This window comes from Periplaneta americana, chromosome 1 (genome assembly GCF_040183065.1).
Source record: "Periplaneta americana isolate PAMFEO1 chromosome 1, P.americana_PAMFEO1_priV1, whole genome shotgun sequence".
Lineage (NCBI taxonomy): Eukaryota > Metazoa > Arthropoda > Insecta > Blattodea > Blattidae > Periplaneta > Periplaneta americana.
Window position 1 is genome coordinate 101,991,529 of NC_091117.1, and position 14,432 is coordinate 102,005,960.

General features: G+C 35.1%; 1 protein-coding gene across 1 annotated transcript in view; it reads right to left on the reverse strand.

The window, feature by feature from the left end:
* Window positions 1-1,134: 1,134 nt before the first annotated feature.
* LOC138703641 (odorant receptor 67c-like) overlaps window positions 1,135-14,432 on the reverse strand; it is a 43,472-nt gene continuing 30,174 nt past the window's right edge. Inside the window, exons 4-6 of the mRNA XM_069832069.1 lie at window positions 10,634-10,738; window positions 3,154-3,309; window positions 1,135-1,273 (exon numbers count right to left, since the gene is read on the reverse strand). Coding sequence (XP_069688170.1) covers window positions 1,217-1,273; window positions 3,154-3,309; window positions 10,634-10,738 — 318 coding nt within the window. The 3' untranslated portion in view covers window positions 1,135-1,216. The remainder of the gene's footprint in view (window positions 1,274-3,153; window positions 3,310-10,633; window positions 10,739-14,432) is intronic.

Consider the following 14,432-nt stretch of genomic DNA (forward strand, 5'->3'; position numbering starts at 1 on the left):
ATCGTGGTAGAGGTAAAGTTGCAGATGCAGTAAGAGCTAAGGTGGACACTGTACTTTCAAAAAACCCTGGATATGAAGAACTACAAAAGGTTGTTGCTGTGATGAGTGGTGAATCAACAGTGAAGATTAACTTGGACTTATCCCCAGCAGACATTGTGAAATTGAATTATGTACCAGTTACTTCTTGTGACGTCGAACGCTCTTTTAGTCAGTATAAATCTATCCTCAGAGACAATAGAAGAAGATTCACTTTTCAGCACTTGAAAGAAATGTTTGTAACCTATTGTTATGGTAACAGACAATAAAAATTGTGTTTTGTTGAAACTACATTGGAAGATAAGGTACGTCCATTATATTTTTTGTTTAGTTTGATTAAAATGTACCAATATTTAACGTACATAGTCATTTTTTTATAATTTTAAGTCCATATTTAATTCCATATTTTGGTAAAAATCCATATTTAATTCCATATTTTGGTAAAAATAACTACATATATATTTACATATTTCATATATTTTTAGTCCATATAAATCCGTTCCCTGATTATTAGTTTTTTTAAGTTATTTATTGGTTTGTTTAGGTCGGGCTTGATTTTCTGAGGTTACTGCAGTTTGTACTTTTTTTTTTGTTTGTTTATGTTACATTTAATTTTCTCATATCAATTTTAGTTTTTTTGGTCATAAAATTGGATTTGTTTAGGTTACTTTGGTTTACTCACGTTAGTTCTAATTTGTATACTTTCGTTAGGTTTGGTTTGCTGGTGTTTGTTTGGTTTCGTTAGGTTAATTTTTGAATTTCTTTTTAAAGTTACGTTTGATTTGTTTAGTTTTTGTGCGTTATTTATTTGTATTCTGCTACTAAACTCACTTTAGATTAGTTTCAGTTTATACCCCACCCAAAACTCCAACATTTTACCATTATCCTATTGTATTAGTGGATAAGTTATTTAAGCGCTTAGTGGGTCTGCATAACTAGACCTGTACTACTAGTAAGGGCATAAAAAGATGATGTTGCGAGATATTCACCACAACAATTCTTCCTATTTTCACAGTCAAAGAGAATGAACACTCGGTTTTCCTCCCTAGATCACTCTTATTTGGTGTCACTTTCGTTTTTTAATTTTTTTCTTCATAGTCGCAACTAAAACAGACATTTTACTGTGCATTACATATAGTTAATCAAATATATTTTTGTAAGAAGTACTGTAGGAACCGTGTTACTTCCCATTGGCATTTTTCAGTAGAGTGAAGTAAGAGTACGCAGAATTCATGATCTGCAATGAGAGAAAAATAAAATTGTTCATATTATTCATACAGTGTTCTCCTATTTCAATTACATGACGTAAATGTGAAAGCATTGACCCGCCTTATGTATCATTTACACAAATACAGATGTTAACATAATGTTGGCTATATATGTACAAAATAATAGACTTTTCCTATTGAAACTCGTATATTCAATATTATTCCGCCCCCAATATGCCCGCTGTTACTATGAGTCATATAACATTTTACGTGAGATTGTATAAAGGGGTCTGCAGTTATTAGTGACTTTCACAACAGATAATAATTTCTGTTACTTATCACAGAGTTCCAGATCATCAACTGAACGCATATAAACTGTGCAACATACCAAATTAACAATATAAACACACACAAAAAGTGTACATGTAACAATTCTGAAACTTACAAGAGGTAGGTTAGGTTAGGTTAGGTTAGATTAGACTAAGTTAGGTTAGATTATGTTACGTCATGTTAGGTAACGCGAGGTTAGTATAGGTAGTTAGCATAGGAAAATACGTAGATAGGGTAATTTAATCAATTAGGTTTCAGTTCGTTAAGATATTATGTTGTAGCTTTACTAATAGTTACAGTGTTATGAGCCTTATTCAGATATTATATGGTAGGCAATCATCTATTCGGTGTTATGATTCTAGTTTCAGAAATGGCTGTATTTCTTTTAGGCCTATACTTGTTATACTTAAGGAAATAAACTATTAATATGGGTGAATTCACAGAGTTTTTTGGCTGTTTCGAATTCCGTCCCTAATTTGACAACGCACTTCAGTTGCCTATATCATGCTTGAATAAAGGATAAGTAAATCAATTCATTAATACCGGTACTGCTACTGCTGCTGCGTACCGTTATTATTTATTACTAATACTACTAAGTTACTATTATTACTTATGATGACAATGATAATAATAATGATAATAATAATAATGATAATAGTTGTAGATCCTACTACTATTATGCTGCTGCTGCTCTACTACTACTACTACTACTACTACTAATACTACTACTACTACTACTATTAATAATAATAATAATAATAATAATAATAATAATAATAATAATATCAATAACAACAATGAAATACATGATTGTATGAAAAAGTTTGCAGTTGTAGTAACTTATACATTCACTTCAATTGGAAGTAAACGCTCTCTATCGATAGTGTGTAGTTTTTTGTTCGTGCAAATATGAATCTTATGGCGACAATAAAATTGTGTGTTTAATTGAAGGGTTCAGAGCCATAGTAGGCTAAGCGCCTTTTATTTAAAACAGAGAAAGTAAGGGGTAAAGGTAAGTGAATGCCATAGTTTAATGAAGATTGACATGTCATTTAGTTTCAATGGCTATACTTTATATTACTTGCTACATGTTTACATTGAATTATGCTAATAACCTAATTTTAACCCTTGTTTTCTACGTCTTTAATATATGGCGCTTTGCTCACTATGGTTCTGAAGCCTTCAATTTGCACAGACACGACTTCATTTTCTCAGTCTCCCTACTTTAAGTAAGCCTTCATCTAGAATCTTGTAACTTAATTTCTAATCACCTACAGACAGAGGTAAAGTTGGTAGTAGTCTTCATAAATTATTTCTCATGATCACGAATTGTGTTTGTAGTTGACATACAGAATATTGATCAGAGACACTTATCTGCTTGGAAAGTTTGAAGATTGCACAATGTGAGATAAATATGAGGACATCTTGAATACATTATGCTCGCCTCGCAAACATGTGTGGAAGTTGAAAGTACAGAACAAATTATAACTCATCGTGTTTTAGTCTTCTCTACCGTGAATATTACTCACCATATCACACATCGGATATTTCAAGCAAGAGAAAACGTATAAATACAAACCTTGCCAAATAGCTCTAATGACAATGTGCCGAACGGGCCCACAGACATCTGGGCGGGACGCTGGGCCCTCATAATGATGAGGGATATTGAAGTGTTGAACTTCTTGGACGCGTCGTACCAGCCGCAGTTGTAAGCAGCTTCTCCCACCATCTCACTCTGTAGGTCCATACCGAGATGCAGAGTCATAATTATTACAAAATAACACATATTATGCTTTGAAGGTATAAAAAAATAACTGCTTTACTTAAAGTTAACCGAATGGCAGTTTCAGTGCAGCTTCAGAATATTTCCTTTATGTATTTCCTCTCCTAAAAATTAAAGGAATATAACTGTGTATGCCTCATTTATTATACTTATTCTCCACTTTCTCCGTTTCTTCTCCTGCCTTCGCGCTCTGCTCATCCCCTTCCCTGTCCCCAATGTTTGGACGTACACTTCTTCTACATTCTTTCATCACTCTGTGTATATTGAGTGCCGATTTTGAAATGTGAAAATTTTTATTATTGCGTTGATGTGTAAGTTTGTAACATTTTTGTTCGTCATCACAACACTGCGTTGTTAGGAGATTGTTTATCGTTCGTCATTTGTCATTTTATATTTTGAGTGTTTTGCTTGTAAATGTGCCTCAAATCTAGCGGATTTAAAGAAAGAAGTTGGAGTGCCAAGTGGAAAAAACGAACACTTCCGACATATTTCTCTGTTTGAATTTAATAGAAGAGCAGAGGCGACGGAGGCGGCTCGAAACATTTGTGGCCTATATGGAGAGAATGTCTTCAGAGAAAGCACTGAAAGAAAATGGTTCTGTCGTTTCAACATACAATACCACCCACAGAAGATGATGTTATGCGTCTCGTGGGATAAAGAAGGCGTCGTGTACTAAAAATTGCTTCCCTGGAATACAACCACAAACTGCTGGCATTATTGCCAACAATTCAGATGCCTTAAGCCTCAATTGAAGACAGACGATCGTGAAGACTACATCAAGTGGTGCTGAAATACGATAATGCAATCCCACACTCCGCTAACATGACGAAAGCAGCTATCCAGGAGCTTCGTTGGGAGGATAATATAGGAGAATAAATTACAGGTTAATTGCTGTCTTCTATTCATCTGGAAATCTTTTTACACAGCCAAAAATAAAAAAGAACTATGAACATTTGCATTAACCTAATATTTATGATATGTCATGAGAGAACGTTATGATAGAGCGCAAGAATCTGTTTTCATAATTTCAAGGAAATTGGCTTTTCAGCATTTCTGATAACCAAGAAGAGGTTCAGAACATGGTGCCTATGTACAGCTATTTCTTCTAAGCTGTAGGGCGGACTTTTTTTCTATATCTAAGAGTTAACTTAGCAGAGAATATTGCTAAAGAAATGTAGTTCATTTTAATAAAAAAGTGATGTAACTTTTTTAAAAACAAACAACATAAAGTGATTAATTGGCTCACAAGGTAAGACTTTGGACCTCCCAACGAGAATAGTCACGAAACTTTCATCCCTCAGGTACAGTGTGTTTGACAATTTATGGCTGCAAACATTATAGGCGCACTCCACTTTCATAAGCCATGACGATTGCGAAATGCCACACTTCGCACCAGTTACTTCTGTCTCATGCTTGTCCACACCAGAAAGTTTCGAGAAGATTCTCGTCGGAAGGTCCATAGACATTCCTTGTCAGATAAAATAAAAGAATAATACTGCCCGTGTCTCACGTTCTGAACCGAGAGTTCCCTAGTGCTTATAACCACACCTCTCAGGTCTGCTCGCAACGTCACGGCAGCTGCAGCGTGCGGCACAGCAGCATATTACATGTTGTGAAAACATTAACCTATGTAATTGCAGGAGTCTTTACTGTTTATAATACTAGATACTCTAATCGTGGTTACCACTGTCGTTATTATCTCTGATGGTGATTTCCTAAAATGTATGTACACACTAGGCCACTCTTCGTTCCATCTGGACAACTGCTGAATTACCATAGAGCAGCGTTTCTCAAAGTATGTTTCGGGGTTCAGTGGGCCCTACATGATTTTAAATTTTGTTTTATACTTTTTTACTTGGTTATTTAACAACATTGTATCAACTACTAGGTTATTTTTCATCGATGGGATTGATGATATCGAAATGGTATTTGCCGAGATGAGGCCGGGGATTCGCCAAAGATTACCTGACATTCGCCTTACGGTTAGGAAAAATCTCGGAAAAATCCAACCACGTAATCAGCCCAAGCGGGACTCGAACCCGCGCCCGAGCGAAACTCTGGATCGATAGGCAAGCACCTTAGCCGACTGGGCTGCTCCGGTGGCTATTTTATACATAAAATATATATAAATGTTACGAAAATATGAATCAATAATAACATGAAACCAACGATATAATAATAATAATAATAATAATAATAATAATAATAATAGTAATAATAATAATAATAATCCAATAATTTGCGTAATAATAATAATGTTTAATGAACATCTAAAACGGAAAATACCCATAATATTAATCACTTTGATCACTGAATTCTCTGCGTATGTTTCACTAGAACAAAATACTGAAAAGACAAAATGCAGAAGTACAGTAGAAATGAGACTATAACTTTCCGCCATAAAATCAGATTGCAGGCTTAAAAAGCAAATACATTCGTCCCACTGACTGAACAGAATTATTGAGATACTAGCTTTCACTTGTCTGTTAATTATTACATAGTCTACTAATAAAATATTAGGCCTACAAGGATTCCGCAGTTACTCTTTAGATTAAAAGGGGTTTCGCGGTGGAAAAAGTTTGAGAAACACTGCCATAGAGGAAAGAGTTTACGGATGTGTACACGTGACAACCGTAATCGCGATTAGGTTGATAATCTCAAGTAGAGACTGTAGTCTACCACTGGTATTAGTGTTTAGTTACAGGAATTGATGAGTAGGATATAATTTGTTTTGTGAGGGGATAGCCTATACATTCGTTTGTCCATGACTGATCTTGCTCCATAGCTGATGATAGCATTTCTGAAAAGGCCAATGTGTTGAACGTAGGGTAGTAGGCACATGCGGTACCCAGGACCTCCCACTCTCCACCTCTGTGTCTCGCCCCGCAAAGAAACAGCTCTGGAAGTGAGACACGGGCAGTATTTTGGACTTTCATTATTAGTCTACGTATAATAAACTGAAAAATATACACGCATAGTTTGTTCTGTTATTTTTATCATTAGAAATTTATTATTATATATTACTTTAGTTCATTTACATCGGTTAATTTTCTTGTGTATCACAAGGCAGTCTTGTTCAGGTAGATAGAAGAGGGAGATTAAACATGAAACGTATTCATTATGCTTTCCAATGTTAGTCACGAATTTGTAGCATATTTTGCAATATCAGAAATTCATTCAGTTTTTAAGTTTCCCACTGGTGGATCCGGATGGTATCTTTGAGAAATTTAACGAACAAAAGAATTGACAGCATCATCCCTGGCGTCGTGCGATCTAGCGGAGGACCAAAATAATCTCCGCAAGGCGTACAAGTAGATCATTATGAAAGATGGTATCAAATTGTTGCTGATGCTAATTTGAATAGCTTCTATTATCTTAATGTCATAGTAATGGGGCAGAACCCCATAATGTATAACAACACTGTCAGATATGGCAGGGTAACTTCTGATTTTCGTTGCTAATTCACTCTAAATTTTATAATTCACATCATACACGATAGCAATATATTTCTTGTTAGAGTAAACGTAGAATTTTAAAAAGCTAGGATCCTCTGCACAACCAGCGCCATTCGATCACGCATTCTCAAAACCGGAAGTTGACAGAGAGCTTGCTGAAGATTCATGTTCGGTCCTACCGGAAGTGGTTGTCAATGGAAGTCCCGTAACTAAATGTTTCATAGTCTATGTACATTTGAAGTTATTTATACAATTTTCTATAACCGATGCATTATCTTTATGTGCAATACGTCTCTAAATAATTTACATTACTTCCATTTATTTTTCTTCACACTGATCTTAAACTTTTCATCGTCCCTTTATACGATACAGCACAGTCTCCTTTCAATATTTTGAGTTAGCGCTCAGGTCTTGAATAAAATTTACAAACGTCAGTGTTTTATAAAATTCCAACTTACTGTTTTTATGTCTCTATTTTAGACATCGCTCACTAATCACTCATATTTTTGTACTCGAAAAATTGTTCTAACAGTATTACTTTTTTATCTGATGTATTTTTACCCACGATAACTGATATTGTTGACCTATTGGTGTGTATTCTGTGATTTAAAAATATACCGTATACATAATGCATTCTCATTACAAATATAGTGTTGTGATGTTGCAAAACATCGATTTCAAGATTTCGTGGAAACATATGTTCTTGGCATCTCGATTAAAGAAAAAATGTTTTGGGACCCGTATCACAGATCACTTATCTGTGGCACGTCAAGTATAGGCCTACCTCTTCATAGAACAGCTTGTTACTCCTCATCTCTCAGACTCTCCACCTGGTGACAATGGAATTCCTTGTCACAAAGTATTAGGGCTTGCAAGACAATAAACACTTTTTAAAAAAGCTAGGATAACCTTCTCAGCAATTCATTCCAATTATACTGACATGCATCCTGTTAGCGCTGTATTTTCACAATCGTTTCATAATAATTGCCTCCTATTATATAACATTATTTGAAATATATTAACATTCTATGTCTATTATTTTCATTCTGTCACTCAGTTTGTATCATATTTTATTCTTTAATTAATAATTCATAGTGTTTTACTGTTTAATTCATAAGTAATTCTTGTATACATGTAACTTTTACCAAAATCAATAAGTTTGTTGTGTTCTTTGTAGTTTGTAAGTTCATTCATATCATATGTATATGTTTTGCTGGTCGAATGGAAGACCTTACTGTCTTAACGCTTTGATTTAAAATAAATTATTATTATTAGTAGTGGTGGTGGTGGTGATGGTGGTGGTTGTGGTGGTGGTAGTGGGTTTGTGTACAACGATCAACCCCAGATTATTGAATAAATTTTAGTCATTCAGTATTTACGAATCAATTTATTGAGGAGTTACGCACATGAAATATAGGAATTATTATTAGTAAATTATTCTTGGGTTTTTATTTAAAATGAAGATATTAAAAATGGCGGTCCACTAAAACAATTATGAGATTATTTTCTTTGTAATTATTTTTATTGCTCGGAATAAGATGGTCGAAGCATCAACGTGAAAACATAAAAAAAAACAGGGTTTAATATTGTGATGATTGGTTTTTTTTTTTTTGGGTCATTCTGTTTTTCCTTTCTACTTCTTATTTATTGATTTTACTTCCCTGTTGATTCTTTGTGGTTTTCTTTTTATTCTATTTAATTCCTGTTTCTTTCTTCTAGATGGCGAGGTTTTGGTTCTTATGTTCACCGCTAGGTTTCATTCTAGTATTCTGCATTATGTATATTTAGAGACCCTGGTGTGGAGGATTTGAATTTTGATTGGTTTTCTAAAAGTATCGTCTTTTGGTGTTTTCCTGTTTCATTCTGTTCTCATTGGAAGGACTCTCGCCCTGAGTGCCATTGTAGGAGTGCAGGACACTCTCGCCCTGAATACGGTACAGTGAATATCATCGGAGTGGAATGGAGTCTCGTCCTGATGGCGAGACAGTTAACATCGTCGCAGCGAGTAGGAAGCTCGACATGGCGTCAGATAATATCGTCGGAGCCATGGGATACTTATCCTCAGAGTTGGGCACTTAACATCGCCGCAGTGATGGAGTTTGGTCCTGGAGTTGCGTACTTAACATCGTGGTTGTGATGGGAGTACCATCCAGGAAGTTGGCCAGTTTGTATCTGCGGAGTGATGTGCATCCCACTATGGCAGTTTGGCAGTCGGCATCATTGGAACGACGCTGATTTTTTCCCTGGTTGTGGGGCAGTTCATATTGGGCGGAAATATAGCAGTCAGCAGTGGAGTGCACTGCGTTGCTGGGACTCTGTGGAGTCCTTCACGCCGCCCGTTGGTTGCGGCTGTGGTTATTAATGTCTCGTGAATTGGCATTATGTTACGTGATTTGCGAGTTACACCATTTTGGTGTATGTCCAGTGACTCGTGTGCCTAGGATTTTTGGTTCCGGTATGCGGAAGTGTTCTGTCGGTGTTGGAGTGTATTCTCTGGTGCACGATAGTAAAGAAGTACAGATATTTGAATATATTGATAAGTATCTTTGGGGACTTTTACTTGCGCGTGCTTAGTTGGTACGACGTTATTTGTGGAGATCTGGATTTCTCTTACCGGTTGGAACATGTAGACTACTTTAAACTCAGTATCGACTGCTCGGCGTTGTTATATTGTGCTTATTCCGATGAGAACTATAGCACAGGTATCGGGGTGATGAGTATTTTATGGGTGGTATGGCACATGGTGTGCGGTTTTAGGAGGTATATTGTATTTGGGTTAAATGAGTGTTTTCGGAAGCATTTATATATCATTGTTATCGAAGTGTGTGGTCATGTGAGAGTGGGCTATGCAATATGAGTACGTGTAAGATTATGTAATATTGTACTACGCAAGTTTATCCAAGAGTTTATTATGCAATATAGGTATATTTTGTATGGTTACGGAAGAGTGAATAGTCCTGTATGGGTATATTGTGTAGGTTCTTGTGAATGTTAGCCGGAGCAATTTATATATGTATTGGCAATCTGAATGTGTTGTGCAATGTACTTGGGTTAATTTTCCTTATATTATTTATTTGTATATATTTAAATTTCTTATTTTCTTAATGGTCTTTCTTATTAAAGTCGTTATGTGTTAATTATAGCTGTTATATCTTTAGCTCATTTATTCAGTAACACAACTCGAGAGTTTACACAGAAGGTCCATGGCAGCAGAGAGGCTCAAGTCCAAGTTCCAAGTAAACTAATTTAAAAGTGCGCCCCTCACAATATATAGAACTAATTTTACATTTTCTTGCAAATTGAACCTAAGATTCCAATCACTTCGTAGGGTCTTACTGTTAAAGTTTTACTAGTTCCTAGTTGTAAACCCATTTCTTAGGCTAAGTAAATCACTAGATCAAGGTGTAGTAGTATCGTTTGACATTTCCATCATGACGAAACGTTGATTTTCGTAAATATAAAAACAATGTAAGAAATTTCTGTAGGTATTACGAGATATGAGGGCGCAGAGTTGCTTAATGTAAACTATTCAATTACATACGAAATTGTACAGAGATAATTAAGTCGAAATTCCTCTCTTTTATGAAAAACTGAAATTCATTTTCATGTTTTAGTGCTTAGATATTAAATTATTCCATTTATGTGCAGTATGAATTTTGAATAATACTTCTGCAATAAACAAGAATACTCGCTTCATGATTTTGGAACTGAATTGTTGCAAAACGGGTAAGACGTATAAGAAAGTACGTGTCACGTTCGTAAACCTATTTATTTAAAATTAATTTACAGTTGGTAAGTAATAATGTCCCAGTGTTGCATACCTGAGTGGTTAGATTATTGGCGATCCAGCAGATGAGTCCCGTCTCCATCACGCAGAATGTCAGAGCAGTAACAGACATTATAATCACTGCGCTGTCCGTTGCTGACTGCAACAAAGTTTCATAATAATTATACAGTTGTATACGACTTCGTATCCTAACAGGATTTACTGAATGCATTTTATAATCTTTAAGGAATTGTATGTTGCTTGCATGCCTATGTTTGAAAAGTGGAATTTTGCATGTGGTTGCTGTAACAATGCTACGAGAAGCCTCACTTTCCCAACAAAGTGTTGTTCACAGATGAAGCCAACTTTACCAGAAATAGTGTTCAAACACACGGAACAGGCACCTTTGGGATTGTCAAAATCCTCACGTTATTCATCGCAGAAACCATCAGTAAACTTCTGGGCAGATATCGTAGGGTCTTACTTGTTGCCAATACATCTAGATGGCTATCGGTATTTGATATTTTTGCAAGAGGTTTTACCATAGTTGGAAAATCGAGCAGTTCGTCCGAGAATGTGGTACCATTCCATTTCGAGGTGATGATCGCAGATATGTAACTGCCAGATATCAAAAGCGATGAATTGGTAGAGGAAGACCAGTCCCCTGTTCAACAAATTCACCTGATATCACCCCATTGAACCCTTTTCTTCGGAGCCGCCTGAAAACTCTGATTTATGAGACCTCAGCTCATACGGAAGGGACGTAATAGCTTCATTTGTAGCAGTCTGTGAAGAGATTCTGGAATCTTCGGAAGAGTGCACCAGAATATGCTCCATCACTGTGAGATGTGCAGTAACGTTGGTGGATGCCACGTTGAACTGTTTTAAATACAAAGAAGGGAATGGAAAATAATGATGTGAAACAAAGCAGAAAGTTTGTGTAAATAAGTCTTTGAAAGAGACTTTTCCGAATACATGTTTATGATTAAAAGTTGTTTATATTTCGCTCCCCTATAATCCCTTGGGGTGCTATTCATAGACATTTCACAGCACGCGCTACGAGCGTACTAAACTAGCCCCGGCTATCCACTGGTTACTAGTACAGAATTCAAATCATATCATATCGCTAACACTGGTTTATGAATACGAAAAACGCTGATCATCCACCGGAAACCCGCGCTAAAACTGTCTATGAATACAGCCCTAAGAGTTCGTAGAATGTATTCTTCTACACTCTGCATAACTCAAACATTATTTAAGATGGTTCTTTTTCATTAACTGAAATATCTATGTTCTAATGTTTATCTGTAGAGATTTCAACATTCCATATGGATGCTCTATCCTGTTTGTTTATGTATTTTTAATAATTAACCCTCAATCCTGTTTTTGGTATGAAGCCATTTCTGTGAACCAATGAGGATGGACTGTTCAGACTGTCGCACATCTAAACAATGAATGGATCAGTACCTACTAGCTAATTAAACTGAATAAGATGAATGTGAAATACAGGACTATAATTTCAGTACAAAACATTTATTCACTTTTTAAGTAAAAACATATAAACACCATTTTTGCCTATTATTAACATATAAATGATGTGAGCTGTCTAGTACAGCCATCGTCAACTGGCCTGCATACTAGTTCGGAGCGCCGAGACGCTGGCTGAGGAGATAGTAGTGTGCAGTGTGTCGAGCCAAGGCAACGCATCCCATCACAGAAGCCAACTTTCTGACCATAATTTACAATGTCTTCTTCGATTGTGTTCTACACGAGCACTGACACCTAACATAAACCAGTTAGTGAGGGAAAAACGAATTAAAAAATCCAGGAAAACCAATGCTAATGATGAGCGAAAATAATTTTTATCGTTTGTTATTTACATTGTAATAAAATAATTTAGGTCTACTTCAGTCTTGTAACAGAAACGACAATATATTTCATATGTTATACAAAATAACAAATAATTGGTTTTGTGATACATATATAGTGTCGGATAAAAAAAATGGATAATTTATTTTATTTTATTGATGACACTTAAGCAAAGGAATAGGATGAAGGATTTAAATATTACTAATGGATTCGATTTGTTTAATATTTTGTAACAGTGAAAATTGGTTATAGGTCTGTAAGTTTTCAATTACTTTAATATGAAAAAAAAAATATATTTGCTTTCAAAACCGCAGCAATACATAACGAAAAAGTACAATATGCTTGTTGTCTTAAACTAAAAAGTGATTTAAAAATCCATGAAAACCAATGCTAACGAACAGTGAAAATAAATTTTATAATTTGTTATTTACACTGTAATAAAATAATTTAAGCCTACTTTAGCCTTGCAACAGAAACGATAATATGTTTCATATGTTATACATAATAACAAATAATTGGTTTCGTGATATATAGTGTCAGCTAAAAAGTGGATAATTTATTTTATTTTATTGACGACACTTGAACAAAGGAATAGGATGATACGATTTAAATATTGCTAATGGATTCGATTTGTTTAATTTTTCATAATAGTTAAAATGCATTAGGCCTATAAGTCTGTAAGTTCTCAATTACTTTAATATAAAAAACTATTTACTTTCAAAACCGATACAATACATAACGGGAAAATACATATTGTTTCTTGTCTTAAACTGAAAAGTGATTTACTTATTACACAGTTCCTCTTAAAATAAATTAAGTACATGCTTCTTCCGTGTTTATTATAATTATTAGAGACTCATTAAAAGGGTTGAACAAGTAAACGGACGCCACTGTCATCACCCGATTCCTTCCCCCAACTCCTGCTGCACAGTTGATGTCTAAGGGATAGAACTGAGCTAGCGAGCAGTCTGTGCTTGCACCATAGTGCACTGAGATGACGACTCCTGGTCTAGTATGTCCCAGGATTCAAATTAATTAATCCATCTATATAGAATTATTACAGTTTTCTTTACTAATATCGTCTGAGTTCAAATAGCCCCAGACCGAATTAGAAATTCGCTTCCAGCCTTGTTGTATTAGTTGTGGCCTCCCCTATACATTACGCTTGGTTAAACGAAAACCGTCAAATTTATTTTAACGTTTATTAAAAACCGAATTTCCTAAATATAAAGATAAATACTGTACACTTGGTCCAAATGAAAGTGGCCGGCGTCTGAGACACTAAGTTCGAATCGGGTATTTCCGTGAGAGCTCGGGACAGCCAGATTTGTTCAAAAGATTGCATATATTCTTCTAGTAGTTATAATGGAGAGCACATCTATTAATCACTAAAATCTTCCAAGAAAATAATTCATATGCGAGATTTAAATCAGACAAATCGTTCAGAGTGTTTAAACAGTGAATATTGTAACACAAACACTATATACTGTATAACAGGTTCTCAAGTGGAGTATGACCATTGCTCGTTACAATGCCCTTTTGACTCCATTAAAACTCTTAGCGTAGTTTGTAGAGCAATTGTAAAGAGTTCGTGAGGTTGCATGTTCAAATCGTAGTGAATTACTAAACTTTTTTGTTGCCTTTTAAATACATCAGTGAAAATATAACAGGTTTTCGTTATTTTTTTATCCTTAGAATACTTTTCGCTTTATTATTTTTTCTTGTTAATAGATGGCAGTAGCACTAAAGACGACAATTATGGGCTTTCATATTAAAATGCTGTGTTAATTATTTTATTAATTCCTGCTACTTTTCACTCTATTGCCTAAGTAACATTCAGTAAATATGTTATCGGTTAAATAATTGGCAATAATTAATTTGCAAATTGTGCTACAGGGAATATGATTATTATACTAATCTAAATCCGTGATCATCAGGGCCTAAACATAGTAATTGTAAACAAGAAGAAAAACCATAATTCTGAT